Source organism: Brachionichthys hirsutus, chromosome 20 (genome assembly GCF_040956055.1).
Source record: "Brachionichthys hirsutus isolate HB-005 chromosome 20, CSIRO-AGI_Bhir_v1, whole genome shotgun sequence".
NCBI lineage: Eukaryota > Metazoa > Chordata > Actinopteri > Lophiiformes > Brachionichthyidae > Brachionichthys > Brachionichthys hirsutus.
In genome coordinates, this window is record NC_090916.1 from 8,645,303 (window position 1) to 8,662,388 (window position 17,086).

The 17,086-nt window shown below is 45.9% G+C and overlaps 1 protein-coding gene across 1 annotated transcript; it reads right to left on the reverse strand.

Annotated features, from left to right (window-relative positions):
- Positions 1-5,996: 5,996 nt before the first annotated feature.
- Positions 5,997-6,935, reverse strand: tmem121ab (transmembrane protein 121Ab). Its single transcript, XM_068753918.1, has one exon. It carries the CDS (start codon positions 6,933-6,935, stop codon positions 5,997-5,999), a length of 939 nt encoding a protein of 312 aa, XP_068610019.1.
- Positions 6,936-17,086: the final 10,151 nt, after the last annotated feature.

The following is a 17,086-nucleotide window of genomic DNA, read 5'->3' on the forward strand; positions in this document are numbered from 1 at the left end:
CCCTTTTCTTGTTGCTCTGCTTTTGTCCACTCTTGCATATAAAGGTGGCATTAACCCTCTTGGGGGGGGGGGGGCATGAATGGATGGATTTCCAGTGGGGTTTCTGTGCAGATAGGACCTAACACTGATGCTTTTTTGTGGGGAAGGCCTGGCCATACTGAACCCGGGTTGATTCAGAATGTGCAGACGTTTATTTTTGTGTATTTTTGTTGTTGCACTGCGTTGCCAGGTCTGGAGCAAGTTAACCGGTTCCCGTTTTTTGAAAGAGGAGGCGGTGGGAGTCGAGTTCAGATGCCATAATTGTTGTAGTTCTGCGTCAATCCTGATTCTAAGGAAATCAATCCTGTGTGCTCACGCACACACGCTCGAGAAAAAAAGTTTGAAATGGCAACGCGAGGCGAAAGCCGTTGCGTATTCCTCGATCGGCTGCGACCTGCTGCACTGTGAGCTCGTTGTGACGTGTCAAGAATTATAAATGACGACAAAAAATATATTTAATGTAAAGTTAGTTACTGTAAAACATTACCGAGGACATCTGTATAACTTATATGAATGTATTTGTCTTGCTATACTGGACATATCCAACCAATGCGTTTAATTGTAAAGCAATAATGTGAGGAACAAAAAAATAAAATGTCAAAAATGATTTGTCTCGTATGTCCTTGGATTGTTTGTATCCGTCGTCTGTCCCGTTTTGTCTTTCAGGAGGATTTGGAGTGAAATTGAGATTTTAAATTCAAGCTTTCCGACGTCTTTCCAGTTAGCTGCGAGTGACGAATTCAATCAATTTTCATAGTAATGCCCGACACATTTTAATGTGAGGTTTTCTTTTTGTTGAAACCTCCCTGAGCCGTTGCACGAACAGGGATGGAGGATAAAATGCTTTATCTGTGAGCTCCGCCAGGTGGCAGTGTGGCGAAGGCCAAACGGCTCCGGCTCTGGAGGAAGCGGAGCTTCTTCACCATGCTCGATGAGACTCTGACGCGTGATACCAAACTGTGACGTGATTAAATCACGACTGAGATCACTGCTGTCTGCGCACGTTTCCTGCCCGTAATTTGTTAACGATGGACGTCCAGATCCTCAGTCAGCCGGAAGACGGACCATCTGGTCAGACCAGTATGGGCCAGTAAGGACTACTGGTGCTCCCCTCTGATGAGTCCCCCCCCCTCTTGGCTACCACGCGCCTGCTAACAAGCTCCCCTGTCATCCGTGATCTTGTGCAAGCACGAGTTCCCTCGCGCGGGGGCCGGTACATCCTGGCCTCGGCACCGTAACACTTGCGATTTCTCCTCTGCTTGTTTGTGCCTCTCCAGTATTTTTGACTCCGCTCTGCTGTTTGGGTAAACGGTTGCGCCGCGATGATGGATTGTTAGTCGACTCGGTTTCCTGCTGCTCGCTGCAGTTCCCTAAAAAGGGTGCCGGCTGCCCCCCCCCCAGTGTGCCGACCTACAAGTTGGCTTGACGTTCCCCGAAGCTGATGACCGATGACTCTGCATTTTTTGTTTAAAGGTTGATTCCACCCATATTACAGGAGGAGGATTTGCCCTACTTACCTCTAGGGGTAATTATAAAAGCGAATGCTTTGTGGGATTGGACTGGTTGATCACAAAAAGATGGAAAACTTGACCTGCTTTCTCCTTCATGCCTGGACGAAAACTATTTCCAGAGACTGTGGCGTTTAAAATAATTCTGTTTCCTGCCACTGGCCCAATCTTTGGTTTGAGGCTATTTGTTAACACAGACGTCACATGTCGGAGGGTTAGTCCCCTTCTCTGATTGGCTAAATTGGCGAAAAAGAATGATCAGATCTTAATCTGGGGTCGTTGGCTGCTTGAGGTCTGCCGTGCTTTTTTAAAAGTCAAACTCAGAAGGTCAAAGTCAACGGCAGGACTTTCTAGCACGATGCACGCTCACCTCTTGTTTATACTCGGGTTCCCCTGTGCATTGTGGTCCGGGTGATTAATCCGTTGCTTGTGCATGCTGAGCAGTTCATATGGGTAACAGCATACTGTGCTATCTGTGCATATTTAGTGAATTATGCGACAGGCTGACCTTTTAATGGAGGTTAGCGTTAGCGTGTGTAGCGGATCGCAGAAGGCTGTGGACTTTTGTTAAGGATGTTCCGCAGTCGTTCATCATCACGAGATCAGATTAGAACTGAAAAGAGTCCGAGGCTGCTTGTAGGACGACATGATAAAACGTATCTAGAATTAAAACGGAGGCTGACTTCATTATTGTTAATTATATCCATAATTCAAATGGGATACTTCCCTTGCCATTAAAATTGTAGTGTGTGTGTGTATGTGTGCATGCGCAATTAATCATACCCGTTAAACTTAATTAAAATCTTCAATTTTACATGATAACAAATTGTGTTTGTTTGAGCAGACAGGAAATAGTACGGCGTGAAGATGTTTGCTGCAGTTTTGTAACAGCCAGCAGGGGGCGACTCCACTGGCTTCAAAAGTCAGATTATATGTCGGTTAATTTGCATCCAGCAAACAATTTCCCGTAAATGCCAGGTTTTTGCTGCTTCTTTGAAAAACGATGCGTTCGAAGCTGGTTAAGAACACTTCAATTTTTTTTTTACCGGATCCTGATCTGGATTGTAACAGATTTAATCGACTCAAAGTTAAACTGGGGCCCATCTTTGGCAAAACAAAAACAAAAGAAAATGTTCATGCAAATCCATCCATTGGTTTTTGTCCAATCAATCACACACCGTCCTCGAGAGGTGATAGAAGCAAAATATTGATTTTGTAAATGCTTTGGTAGTCATTGATAAATTACTGCTGCAGTGTGTCCTTGGCTCCTGAGTAATAAAAGCTGAGCCACGATGTCAAACGTGAGGATTCAGAGCAGTAAACGACTGTTGGCTTAGTTTGAACGCGCCCTTTGTTATTACCATTTCTGGCCACCTGGGGGCAGTACAGCTATACTACTATAAACACCATGTAAATAATGCAAAGAGGTTCCTCTTTAACAGCTATGATGTCATTTGGAATCATTTTTCTTGACCAATCCGTTACATCTGTAATCGTTTCATCACTCCTGACGGGAAAACATGACTCTTCAGCTACACGCTAGTAGCTTGCCTGCCCTATAGCTATAGCCTCCCAGGTATTTATCACAATCGGGTCTATACGTAATTCCGCATACAGTAGTGAAATCTTTTAGTGTTGAAAGTGAAAAAAATATAATCAAGAAAATGTCTCCAAATTTAAACGCCCCCCCCTTCCCCCCCCCCCCCCCCACACACACACACACAAAAGTCAATCAAAACCCTTTTCCAGATGCTTTGAGGACAAACAAAAAACTAAGGTGGTGCTGACCTTGTTGCCAGGGAACCCGTGGCCTGTTTTTTCTTCTCATGGTTCAAGTATCTCGGTCTTTTTTTTAAATGAGGAGGAGGTGAAGATGCAAACCTAGCTGCAGGAGCGCACCCTCTTCCTGAACTGCAGCGCCTCCTGGTGCAACGGAAGTTCATTGTTCCTTGAAGACGCGTTGCAGTTTTATGATGGAGGCCCTGTCAAAGACTTATTTCCATATAAATGTCTGAACAGCGGGCAGTACAGTCGAAGCGGTGTACAACCAACAAAGCGATTACGCCGCGACTTCCGGTAACAACCGAGAGAGAGGGAGAGAGAGAGATGGGAAGCGAGCGAGTGGACTAACTCCTGCACGTAAGCAGATCCTTGCGCCGGTCAGGAGAGTCTGCAACAGGGGGGGAAACCTCATCTGATTGTTTCTCATTTAATTTTGCTGAGACTAAGTGGTTCAGGAAGTAATAAATACACGGTAAATTACAGGCGGGGAAAGAAGAAGCTCTGCGCCGACTTATTACATGTGGAGAGAGCACAATTACGTTGGCGATTTGAAGGCACGGTGATTTACGGATGAATCTCTCGCCCGGGGCGTCTCCGAGAGGCGATCCGCTGCACGGCCAGCCACAGGTAGTTTATTCCGTGCTCAGGTTTGCCATTTACTTTTCCCCTTCAAGCGGCCAGCGCTGACGAGATTTATAAATAAAACCAATGGCGGCGTTAAGCTGTGTGCCCAATAACAAAGCTGTGATCAGACGGCAACAAAGACAATATGCACAGCCAGAGGACCGGCTCTGTGGCTCGTATTCAAGGAGAAAGACGTTATTATTTTAATGCTGGACCTTCCTATTTGGCGCACATTAAATCTGTCTAATTAGCTGTCGGTCTAGATGTGACATTTAGCGCCTCACAATGCTGCGTTTCTGGCTCTGTCGCGGTCAAAAATATAATACCCACATTCTGCGGGCCACGAGGTGTGTAATTAGATTTTTCTTTTCTTTTATGTTCTTGTTTTTCAAATGGAGATTAACAACCGTCTGCTGACGAGGAAGCTCTAAATACGGAGGCCTCAGTGGGACAATAGACTCCAAGCTTGAGAGATGATTTATTGGTGGATTGTTGTAAATCTTGCTGCGGGTGACGGATGACTGACGGTGAACAGCGTGACGTAACGTTAGCATTACTGTTGAAACGGGACATTTATGCGCTTGGGGTGGGGGGGAACAAAAATAAATCAAATGTTTTCTGTTCTAATTCAAGCAGCTATCTTAGAAGCTCCTTCATCAGATTCCGGTCTGTCTTGTTTGCACTGCGGCCTCCGTCAGAATTCATGCAGCTTTAATACGGCCGAGCGTCTGGCCGCTAGAGTCTTGCAGGCAGGAGCTGACGGGTGCGGTTAAAAATAGTCCCTTGATACGTTGAAATTTTGGGTGAAATTTCCATTTCCGTGACATCGCACCGTTCCCCTGCCTCCGGCTCGGCATCCAGACAAACAGCAGCAGCCGTTGTCTTAGATTTTTTTCGACAGCGCACAAACTTCACGCCGAATTCACTTTAAAATCTGATTTTACTGTTCATGGAGAGGGATGCGTTCAAGAGCGGCGCGTTCGCTTTGTGAGCCGAGATCAGCGGTTAACCTTCGTTAACCTGTCCATAAAGAGTCTTTCTCAGTGGGCCTCGCGCCTCCTCCTCCTACGCTGACACTTGAGGTCACCTGATCAAATTCTCCATGGCAACACGAAGGCAAATTCATAAGCTGTGAGAGAAAAAAGAACAAAACTCAGAGTAAGGCGATGAAAAGAAAAGCGAAAAGAGGCAGGGCAAAGTTCCATCCGCCGTTATCGCATCCTTTCGGCCACATTGACAGCGAGCTTCGCCCAAATGATGTGGAGGCCTGAGGGCTGGAGCCCAAGAGGAGGTGCTGTGTTAATGTTTCCGTGCGGAACTTCACAGGAAAGGCTCTGCTGGCGTATCGGTGTCTTGTCTGTGATGCATTCAGGTACAACAGGAGCGAATGTTATCTAAACATAACAGTTATTGAACCACAATTTGGTCAAAGAAGCCATGCATCCATCATTTTTACTTTCATACCTTTATTAAAACATCATCGGCCTCCAACAGGTAAAGAATGTAGACGATGATGATAAATGAACTGAAGATCAGAAATAACTTCGTTTTCTGTTTGGACTCGATTGTTGTTTTTAATCAATTCTCCAATGGCGTGTTCTATGGACTCTGGTTTCTGCGTTCTGCGACTTCAAAGCCTGAATAACATTAAGAGGAATGTACAGTACAGGAAACGAGGAAACGTATCTCCATCCCCCACTCCCTATAGTACTGCCCCCCCCCCCTAATATCTGTACATAAATCTGTCCATTTTACACAACATGAAATCGGTGCAGAGATTGTCTCTGAAGAAAAGTTTAAACTTGTTAAATTTGTCAAACAATTAAAAACACAACGGCACAGTAAAAACCTTCCAACTCGCACGCTGCGCTCGCTGCAGTGCGGGCTTCGGGTTCCGATGGGCAGGTGGTGCTGAAAATCTCTAATGGTTCTGGTTCATGTTGGCAGAATCTCCTCCTGTCATGCAGCTGATTTCTCCGCTTCCACCTGCAGCTCTGATAAAAAGCCGCTTCCCAGCGGCTCTGCTCAGTCCGGCGCCGCCGGTCATGTGTCGATGGCATCCTGAGCCGGCGACGGCTCGTGTGGCAAGCTGGTGGCGTTTGGCTGCGTGTGGCCCACGGAGTTCTGCTGCAGCTCCAGCGCCATGGCGTTCTGCGGGTGGGGGAACTCCTTCACCTGTCTGCGGTGCTCCAGGAAGGTGGACGCCTTGGTGGCGATGGCCACCACGTTTTTCCCCACGAAGATGGTGGAAACGCGGCTGTCCTGGAACAGCACCATGTTGACGCCTCGTATGAGAATGGTGACCACGTTTATGGTGACCAGGCTCAGAACCGGGTACAGCATCATCTTCTGGGGGGACATGTGCCCCCCCTGCATGCTGATCTCGCTCAGCGACACGCAGGGCAGGATGAGCAGCAGGATGTAGCAGTAGAAGAACATCAGGCCCTCGGCCCAGATGGGCAGGCCCGTCCGCTGGGGCTCCCACAGGTTGGCTTGGATATCCAGCAGGTCCAGCAGGTCCAGAGCCACCCAGAACAGGCGGCTCCTCATGTCCTCCTTCTTGCGGAAAGTTCTCACGTATTCCATACTGTCCAACGCCACGAGAACCAGGTACAAACCCGGGACGCACACGGACAACAATAACGTCAAGGCCTTCCGGGCCACCGTTTCCAAACTCTTCCTGTCCGCCTTGCAATTCTGGAACACGAAGTAGAGTTTTATTTCCAGAACGAAGATGTACAGAAACCAGAGGATCATGGCGTATCCCCGCCTGGCGGTGCGCACCTCGGCGCCGACCCACACCGCCACGTATCTAAGCACTATGAGGAAGCACACGTCCCCCACCAGCACGATGATGCACACGCCGATCTTCCTGGGACCCTGGTTCTGCTCCACCAGGTAGGCGTCCATGAAGGCCATGCTGGTCATGATGACAATGGTGGTCAGGCACACGTGACGTTTGTTTGGAGGTGGCAACACCATGGCGAGGGCCACCAGCTGGATCTCGCCGTCTGTCCCCAGCTTTGGAATAAAAAGCAAATAAGTGAAGGTGAAAGCGACGCAGAAACGGGACGGGTTAAAAAGCCAGCTGGTGTGTGTCCGATACCGGTTTGTACTTCAGTCAGGGCTCGGAACTATCGCCGACGGCAACCGTAGTGCGGGAGCAAAGCGGCGTTGCTATGCTGATTCCTCTCAGACCACGCGAAGACAGAAACATCGCCCCGTTACTCAGCGCTCTTCCATTGATCCCGCTTCGCCCCTGAGCAGCAGCTACACCCGGGGGGCTCTACGGCGGACACCCCATGACTTATAGCAACACGCAGCCGGGCTCTGTCTCATCGACGTGTGATGAAATTGCGAGGGGCGGTGCTGCGGAGCAGAAATGTTTATGCAGGCGTTTACTTTTGTGCGAGACGGCGTAGGAAAAGGACGCCTGTACACACGCCGGCGCTGCAGATCAGCGTGTGCGAGGGATTCCTCTCCGGATGCTCGTGCAGGCGGCGGCTGCTCCTGCAGTACGCCAGACGTAAATCAGGAGAGAGAGAGGAGAGGAGTCCGCAGTGGCCGGAGGCCCTCAGCCGCCATAAATCATGGCAGACGGCAGGTCAACAGCCCACGAGGCCTTGCGTCTGACGCTGGCTTCCCTGGAGGGAGGCTCTTAAAATGGGCCGGAGATCCATCCTTTCCTCCTCTCGCCGTGTGCCAGCCTAGGAGAGGGAGATGGGGGGCGGGGCAGAGAGAGAAAGAAACCTGTCAGCACTACTATAGGCCATATAGCCAATTTCTCCTGCCTCCACATATGAAAGGCTTAAATGTAGTTTCACCGTTGATAGGGAGGATTCATCACGTCGTCCTCTAAAGTGTCACATGACACACAAAGGTTTAATATGCCCCGGTGGGGCTACTTTCAGCATGTCTGGGGTATCTAATACCCAGCAGGGCGAGTTCCGGAGTGAAGTTAGCCTTTGTGAAGAAAATGAAGGAAAAAAAAAAAACAGGGATAGAAATCAATTGTTATGTCTCTAAAAAAAATAAAATCGGAGCAAACATCAGACGTTTACAGCACAAAAACCTGGACACATGGCGAGCCAGCCGGCGCCCAGCTTGTTTACTGGCCTCTTTCGTAAATAATACAGCATGTCAAAGAAAATACAGAGCGGCATATAGAGGAGGAGCTCGGTTTGAGTTTGGTGAGCTTCAGCAGAACAGAAACGAGTCCCATTAGTGCTTCCGTCAGCTGAGACTCATTTCGAGTCACAACCCGGCCATTGTTTGCAGTGCACCAGCTTGTTAACCGCTTGTTTGGTTAACCCGAGCGGCTGTGAGACTTCTGCCTCAACGGTAGGTAGCTTCTCAAACTCCTCAGCCACACTTAGAAAGCAGCGTTTTCATAAAAACAGCTGGGAGTTGGTTTGAAGTGATTTAGTCTAGGAAGTATTTGTCTAAACGGTATTCTTAAAGGGCGCTCCGGTTTAAGGATGTGGCTTTTCCTCAAAGATGGGTGACCTATTTATGGAAGGTCGCCCCGGCTTGCGGGGGGTGAAGTGGAGGCACGGACCGTTAGCTGCATCGCCCTGGTGCATGTCACTGCCTGTCTGGCCTTCAAACAGAACCCTTCATTAAAGTTTAATCTGAATGTTTAATGCCACCAAAGTGCCTCTTAAACTCAGATCTGGGCACCTCATTTTAAGAATGCACTTTTTACGAGATGCCTCTAATGACTTTATTAGTAGTCGAAAAATAACGACGAGTTATTGATAAATGTCCTCAGGGATCCTTCCAGCCCCCCCCCCCCCACGGGGACCCTGAAGAACTCCAAGTTATGGTGATGATGCCTTTTAAGATCATATTTCATATCAAAACATTGTAAGAAATCAAACTGATGGAATTTATGTCTCTGGTGAAGCTGTAGTTAAAATGTTAGGAATCTTTTACTCGTCTTTGTTCAGCAGGTCAAAAATGTGACGGATTATTTGGCTTTTTTCTAAATACATTTCTTTGGTGTCTTTTTATCGTGATTTACTGTTAACTGAAGGACTTTTGGAATTTCATTTAAAAGACACAATTCTGCGTGTGCTTTACAATGTTTTGTTCCTGCCTGAACAAAAACCTTTTGTCTTTCACTTGTGTTTGGATCTTTATCTTTCACAAAAAGAAAATTGCCTTGAAAGCTGACGAAATAAGCAAACACATCTGAATTCATAAAGTTGTTCTTTCAACAGTTGAATTAGAAGGAAACTTTTTTCTTATGCATTGGCTTGTGTTGGAAATAAAGATGTCGCTGTCGCTGGCGGTGAAAATCATCACACCAGACCCAAGATCAAAGCTTTTTCCAGCCTTTGACGAATAATTGGATTTGTTTTATAAAGCCGAATAACACGTTTAACAAATTGTTCCTATTTTCTCATGCTGAGCGCTTGGTTTGAGAATCAAAAATTCGATAAATAAACAGGAGGCTAAAATCTCAGCCACCTCTGCGTGAAATCACCAAAGCAAAAAGCGTTTCGACTGAGATGCGAAGATGGTGGCGGGGTTATTTGTCATTGGAGAATTCCACCGTTGAAGAACATGAACTGTGTGTAGACAGGCTGTCATATTTCCATTCTAGCATCTCAACATCGTGCTCTTTCACTGCGGGACGACGACGGGAGAGCGGGTTACATCTCCCAACGTCGCGAAATCAAAGGATGTCGGCAGAAGCCTCATTTAAGAACAGCAGCAGCAGAATGAAGATCGTTTATAATCCCAGCGTGAATTAGAGTTTTTAAAGGATACAATGTAGAACAGGCCCTAAGTAGAAGATTAAATTCATAAGATGGTGATTAATTGACTGATTAGCAGAATGCTAAGGCTCATTACCATGCTATAAGGAAGGCAGCCCCACGTATAGATCATCGTTTTATCTATCATGAGAGACGACATCGCGTCCTAATGAGCGGATTATTGCTGTGATTTCTTGACGACGTCGGCTCGGATGGTCTGACGCACAGAGCTCAGAAAAGACACGATAGATTGATCAACTCTCAATGTCAGGCCCCATCGGTTGACCTCCGCTCTGCGTGCGAGGGCGACGAGGTTTGCTGCAGGAAGTGACGGATAGGCAGCAACGAGAAAGTACGTACTGGTCCGAGAACAAAAGTTAGCTCGAAGGGAAGAACAGTGTTTTGGCACAGGACTTAAAAAGCCCGAATGGAAAGATGCCGACAAGCAGCGCCGTTTCCAGGTGCATCTTTTGAATACGCACAAACGGCTTCCTGTCAAACGCTGCCTTGACTTAATTTACTGCTCGGTTGCTATTGGTGTTTGTCGTTCCCGACGGCCTCAGGACTTGAGGATGGTGACGTCTAAGCTTAAAGCTTTCCTTTAACATGTTCAGACACTCCATGCAGCTCACGAGGGGAGTGAGCGAGCGCTTGTTTACTCGCACCTGCGGGCGGTAAGTTCTCTTACCTGTAGGCTACAAACCAGACGGAGGTGTTTATACGCTAGGGAGTATGCATTAAGTGTATCACATCGCACCCCCAGTGTTCCGTCTCCTATAGATGATCAAAATTTGCGTTTGAGCGTCTCCGGAGTCTGTTTTGTCCAATGTTTATGTCAGGTTGTCTTCATTAGGACCAGAATGAGACCCATATGCTGTCCTGGCATGCAGCCATCGCTATCATCTCCACAGGTGTTCTGAGCCGTCCTTTTTGCTACACTTAGCGCTCGGCTAGTTTTAGAGAGTTGGCAGATTGCCTCGAATTCGTCCAGTGCACAGAGTACAGCTCAGCACACCTCGACACTTGAACACACAGAAACTGAACAAGCTGCGCTTATGCAGACAAGCGTGTATGTGCATAAACACACGCTTCATGCAGTGTAGGGGAAATGGCTTTGAAAGGATAGTGTTGCAATCTGCCAATTAGTCCAGGCTGGAGGACGTTGCGTACAGTAAAACGACACAAGGGAGAAAAGTAGTTGGATCGCTCCAACTGGGATTGGGCTAAGATGCCTGCCTCGAATAATGTCATCCAAATGAGTTTAGCAAAGAAAAAAGTTCCCACTATTTCGCGGGGGTGTACATAAGCAAACAAAAACAATAAATGTTTCATGGTAAAATCTGGAAAATGTCACGTCTGGTTTTGTACGTAATCAGTCAGACAGAAACTGGGGGGGTCAGGCGGGCGTCTGGTAACACTCAGCATGCAAACACATTGCCAGCGTTTCCCTCCACAGCAGTCTTGGTGTAAGAAACAGGAGCTGAAACAATTGGAGGATGAAAAAATATAAAATAATTTTATTTCACGGCCCACAATTGCCTAAAAAAGTTGCAGGCAACTATTAGTTTCGTTGCACGTTGTCCCCCGAACACACCACTGTTCCCTTGCCTGAAAGATCTGCAGGTCCTCATCCCATCTCCTACTGTCTGATAATGTTCCGTAACCATGCCGATCACATGCTTCCTGTAATAATTCAAATGCAGCAGAGTATTATTCCCCCCAAATCCCATCAAAGATGTCAGCTTGATTCCCTCCCATTCCACTGATGAACGTGTGTGAAATCTTTTAAGTGCTCTGTGCATTTCCTTTATTTCTTACCCGACCGCCCTCCTCTCAAGCTCCCATAGAGCTCATCCCCGTCTGTGATGCTTTATTCAGCGTATCTGGTGTTTCATAGATCATTGCAAAGCTGTGTTGAAATTTTAAACACCTCTGTTTTGCATTGTTTTTGCCGCTCTGGGCTTTTCCACCTATTTTGTGCGACTCAAAGGCTCATACTGCATTTAGTCAAGGAGCAATGCAGAAGGTTTGCATGACTTTGCTGCTCGTTCGCTCCTCCTGCTATAAGCGTAGAATACTGAGGAAGTCTGACACCAAGAAGAGGACCAGGTTGTGTAGCACCTTGAAGGTTCATCTCAGTTCAGTCGTAACAAACCAATCTGCTTCCAGGCTTTTTAAATGACTAGATGTTCACCAAATGCTGCTGAAATCAAATAAGCTGGACTTGATAAAGCTCACAGCTAGAGAACAGGCATCAGGGTTAGATCCTTCAAGCAGTTCAAAAGTGCTTTTCTCCATTTCTTTTCCTCAGCAGCAGAGAGACGAGAGGCCTTTTCAACGTGGCAGACGTGTCTTTTTCTCCCCTGCCAACTTTCAAACGGCCGTAATGCGTGCGGCATCAATCAAAGTGCATTCTTTATTCACAAAGCTGGGGAGCGAGTGAGAAGTGCTGCGCCACCGCGAGTCATCTTCAAAGTGAGGAGGCAGCCCTCTAGCATCCGAACCGGAGGCTATTGATTGACAGAGGAGGCCGAGATGTCGAGCTGCCCGGAGTATACGCGGGAGGAAAGCTCTCCAGGTGACTGTCCAGCTCTCTAATTGTCAGTGGTTTCTCAAGGACACGTACTATTCCCTGGTAGGACTTGCAGATAAGTTAAATGATCTGCAGCAGTTTTTTATTCTGACAAATGATCTGCATTACTTAAGGAATTATTTTGAAAGCATGCAGACATTCTCCCGTCTGTTTTGAGAATAATGAGCGAGTGGGAGTCGGAGCGGCATCATGCAGAAACAGACAGATTTATTGTCTTCGCCGTGGAGTTTGTTTAGAGGTGTGTAACCCTCTTATTTTTGTTCAACTCTGATATTTCATTCATCGAAGCAGAACTGAGTTGCTTCCTTCGGCGTTTTGATTTTACGACTTGGAATTTCGTTTTAGCCTTTAGGAATCTTTAAATAATTCAGTCTGGTTTTCCTTTAATCCCTTCTGTTGGAAAAAAAAGAATTAATATCCATAATGACCCTTCACAGGTTTGCTGGACAAGCCTTTTTTTTTTTTTTTTAGAGTCGTACGGGTCTATGGTGCAGTAGTAAATAAATGACTTTTATCTTTCCACGCACAGCTACATGGCTTGACATACGGTAATTACACATTCTGCTAGCTGCTAATTGTACCACGCACTGATGCAAGAGTTTAACAAGCATTTCAATCCTCCCAGCTTTCATATTCGTTTTGCTAATGACAATTTGGGTGTGCGATCACCCAGGAACAGACGCGACTCCTTTTTCCTGCGGTTTTACTTTGTGGATGCCCCCCCCCCCCCAACACACACCCACTGCTCCTTTGCCTCGCCCCCCCCTCCCGTTTCCACCATCTCTAATCTGGCAACCCTCAGGGAGGCAGCATCCATACCACACTCCGGTCAAGAAGCAGCTGAAAATGCAGACAAGGAAGAATCCTCCGAGTTGTGTTGCTTTGTTTTCTATCGCAATTAAACACACTTGCTCTGTGGCTCACGCTATTTTGCATAAAACAGATGCACATGCAGGAAGAAAGAAGGGCAGGATCAGTAACCTTCATGCGCCACCCTCAGAGGGAAGAGTAATATAACTGGGAGGAAAAGATGAAGAAAATAATATGGTGAAAGAGAGAGAGAGAGAGAGAGAGAGAGAAAGAGCGAGGCAGCAGGGTTGGTGTTCCACATGATTGAATAAAAGGCAAAATGCGTTGCAGGGAGGATTTGAAGTGCTGCTAATGAGCTGAGAGTTAAAATGGATAGCTTAGCAGAGGAAACCGATTTAAATATTACCAGTCAGGGATTTATGATGAGACAACGTTGCTTTCGGGAATTCATCTCATCTCCCATTTACTCTTAAAGTTACTGGAGAGAAAATGTATTGATGGCGTGAGAAATGTTCTCCAAGTTAAGGATGAAGGGTTTTTAAAATCGGGTGCACGATCGTTTACCTAAAGCGGATCTCAGCCAATCAACAAAGATGTTCTGTTCATGCGACGCCTGTTTCAGCGGTAAAGGGAGACAATATTTCACTCGGGGATTAGAAAACCTTTGCCTTAACAAACTATTCCCTTCAAGCCTTATTATGGTGGAGCCGCCGGTGGCTGGGCGGGTTGTCCTATAATCGAAAGGTTGGCGGTTTGAATCCCATCTCCTGATCATGTGCACACTGTCAATGTGTCCTTGGGCAAGTCACTTCACCCACATTGCCTGTGTGAAAGTTGTGAGTGAGTGAATTTCGGTGGTGGTCGGGAGCGCCAATGGAATTGGCAGCCTCGCTTCTATCAGTCTGCCCCCAGGGCAGCTGTATCTACCCCAGGGCAGCTGTATCTGCCCCAGGGCAGCCGTGGCTACAATAGTAGCTTCACCACCAAGTATGGAGTGACTGAATAATGCAATGTAAAGCGTCTTTGGTGTCAGAAAAGCGCTAAATGAAACCAATAATTATTATTATATTGTCTGTAGAGTTTTAATGGCCGTGACGTTCAACAGATTGTGCTAGATTTTGACATGCTGTCGTGAATAACCTCTGCAGTGTGCAGCTTTTCCTGGGTAATTGATATTGATGTGTGTTGCAGATTTCTGTTCCACAGCTGTCTCTCAGACACATATTCCAGTGGAGCAGTGTTCAGATTGATCCTTGAATAGTCTTATCAAATACACGCGTACGGAATCCGATCGAGACTCCGGTGACTCCTGAATGTGAGCCACACGGAAGAAGCCGGAACGTGTAAATGGCACAACTGTGGATGAAAATTATATTTCGGTTGATGCCAGCTCCCTTCTTCCGTCTCCGCCTCCCACAGCAAATTAACACTCCCCAGAGCTGTGTCGACACCGAACCCACGGAATGCAAGCTGACGCTGAAATTGCTGCTAAACACCAAAGGACACATTACTGAAGCGTCAAAGTCGAGACACAACACTGGGATGGTGGCTGTAATGTCATTTCACAATTTGCAAAATCCGTAAAAATCCCTACCCCCCCCCCCCCACCTGGTTCTGAAAAACACTGAGACGCAGTCATGGAAACATGGTCCTGCCAGACTAAAGCCCCGACACATCTATTAGACAGCCACACTGTTATCCCAATAGCGGTGCTTTCAAGATTGTAAAGACACCAGAATTTTAGACCTCCATATATTACTGTTAGAATAAAAGACAACCTAATTCCTCTCAAACAGAAAAATAGGTCCTGCAGCACACAAATGAATATAAATGTGGATTTTCTTTTAGTTGAAGCGGTACAGAAATAGTCAATGAAGAACCAATTTGTAACAGACATTCTCGAGGGGTGATAATAGATGTTGAATTGGTTGCTCTTCAAAGCTTTGCAGGGTTGGGGAGTGACAGTCTATTAGAATATGTGCTGTGTCACAAATCACTCCCAACTGCTTTAATTGGACATACGGATTTAAAGTGTCATATTTATTCCCCATATAGCGAAGTGAAAGCCTGGTGTAAAAAAAAAAAAAAAGCATTCATGCAACTCAGGATGAGGTTGCTACTCGTCTGAAATCTCATTTTAGCGCTCACGGGAGTTATTTCAGGCACGAGACATGATGTAACATCCTCCACGCTAAGTACAGACTGAATCAGCTGTGTGAGAACAATAGAGCAGTTACTGTTGTGAAATAAGCCGGCCACCTTCCTGAGACAGAACACGCGCGGTCACAGCAAGAAGACAATGCGGAAACACTTTTTATTACCTGCTCATGGCATTTATAAAAACCAGACGTTACCCTCCCTCATTGAACGCCGGCAAAACACGTATTGAGTCAGAAAACAATAAGCACGAAATTAAATTCAGACTATAATAAATGTAACCTTGGATACGGTGTTTTTTTGCCATTATTACTGCCAGATGGAAATCCCCAACGTCAGCGAAGCGCCGAGTGTTATGGAATGTCTCTGGGGTCCTTTATCAAGATACCCATCCAGCGACAATTAGAGGTGAAATCATGAAAAGAAAAATCATGTCACATCTAAAATGGGTTATTACGTTACAGATCTCTTTATGGGATCAGTAAAATGCTTCATTTGCATTCATTATATTCGAGATAGTAATTCATTTAACACACGTTCATTTGCCACAATGACCTCTGATCACAATGGGCTTCTTTAAATACATCAAGCATTGTGGCAATGGGGTTAGGGTTAGGGCAGGTTAGATGGGGGGGTGGCAGAGAGTAGGGGGAGGTTCAGGAAGAGGAATATAATTATTCTCATTGGTGTCTGCTGTTTTCAATGGCGGTGTATTTTTATACATCCGATTCAAAGCGGTGAATAAGGATGACACGAACATCCGGTTGTCTGATGCGAGCAGCACAGCTAACTCCTCTAGGCAGACGTAGCTCATTAATAAACTGCACGGACGGATTAATCAGCTGTCACAAAATATAATAATATTCTGTAAATATGTTGCATGTACGGTATCTTATGTGTAAAATTCTGATTTATTTGGGGTTAAATTCAGCCTCAGTTTATTCGTTGATGCTCTCTTTACGTGGCTCTCCTCATTATTGGTGCGCCTATGTCATAATGCATTGTTACAAACATCTTATTATATTCATTAAATGGCTGGAAATACACAACCGCAGTCGTCAAAGTGGAGTTTAGGATCATTTTTAAAGCTTAAGGAGTAAAACACAGGTTTACAAACATTCCATCACCCGTAGTTTCTGCAGAATAACCAGCTCCTGAGTTTATCCACCTGCCAAAATCAAGAAGGCTGCAGTCAAATAAAAAACCCACTCTGTTTATCCCACTGTTTTCATTTATGCTCCAGAAACTGGATCAAGAATCAAGAATCAAGAAATGTTTATTGTCATTCATACACTCTCATGCACGAACGAAAAACAGCACTCAGGTCCCAGCTCGAGGCACACAACACACATTCATTCAACTTAAACTAAATATATACACAAAGTGACAAAGTGAAAAAAGGAGGGGGCGCCCTGAGTATACTGTAGTTGTGTGTGTAGCAGCCTGCAGACATTGATGTGGCTGAGTCGCTTTCAAGATCAGTGCCAACTGCTTGGCTTCTTTCAAACTTTGTGTTTATAAAAACACAAAAAATCTCGTCATTGATTTGCATACGAAAACTCTAAAATGTTATGTGTACCGGTCAAATCAAATTGCATGATTGAGATTCAAATGATGGACTCTTGAGTCATCAGTCTAGACCCGTATTTCAAGATATTTATTATTCATTCAGATCTTGCATAATCAAGCCTCGGTCCAGATGAAAATGATTTATAGAGTTTATAAAGTAAATTTATAAAGAATTAAATAGTTTGATTATTTAGGCCGGCTGTTTGAGTCCTATTGTCTTCATTTGAGAGTTGAGAGGAAGA

Coding starts and splice junctions, on each gene's coding strand:
- tmem121ab (XM_068753918.1), bottom strand. CDS start 6,935: ATGGTGTTGCCACCTCCAAACAAACGTCACGTGTGCCTGACCACCATT.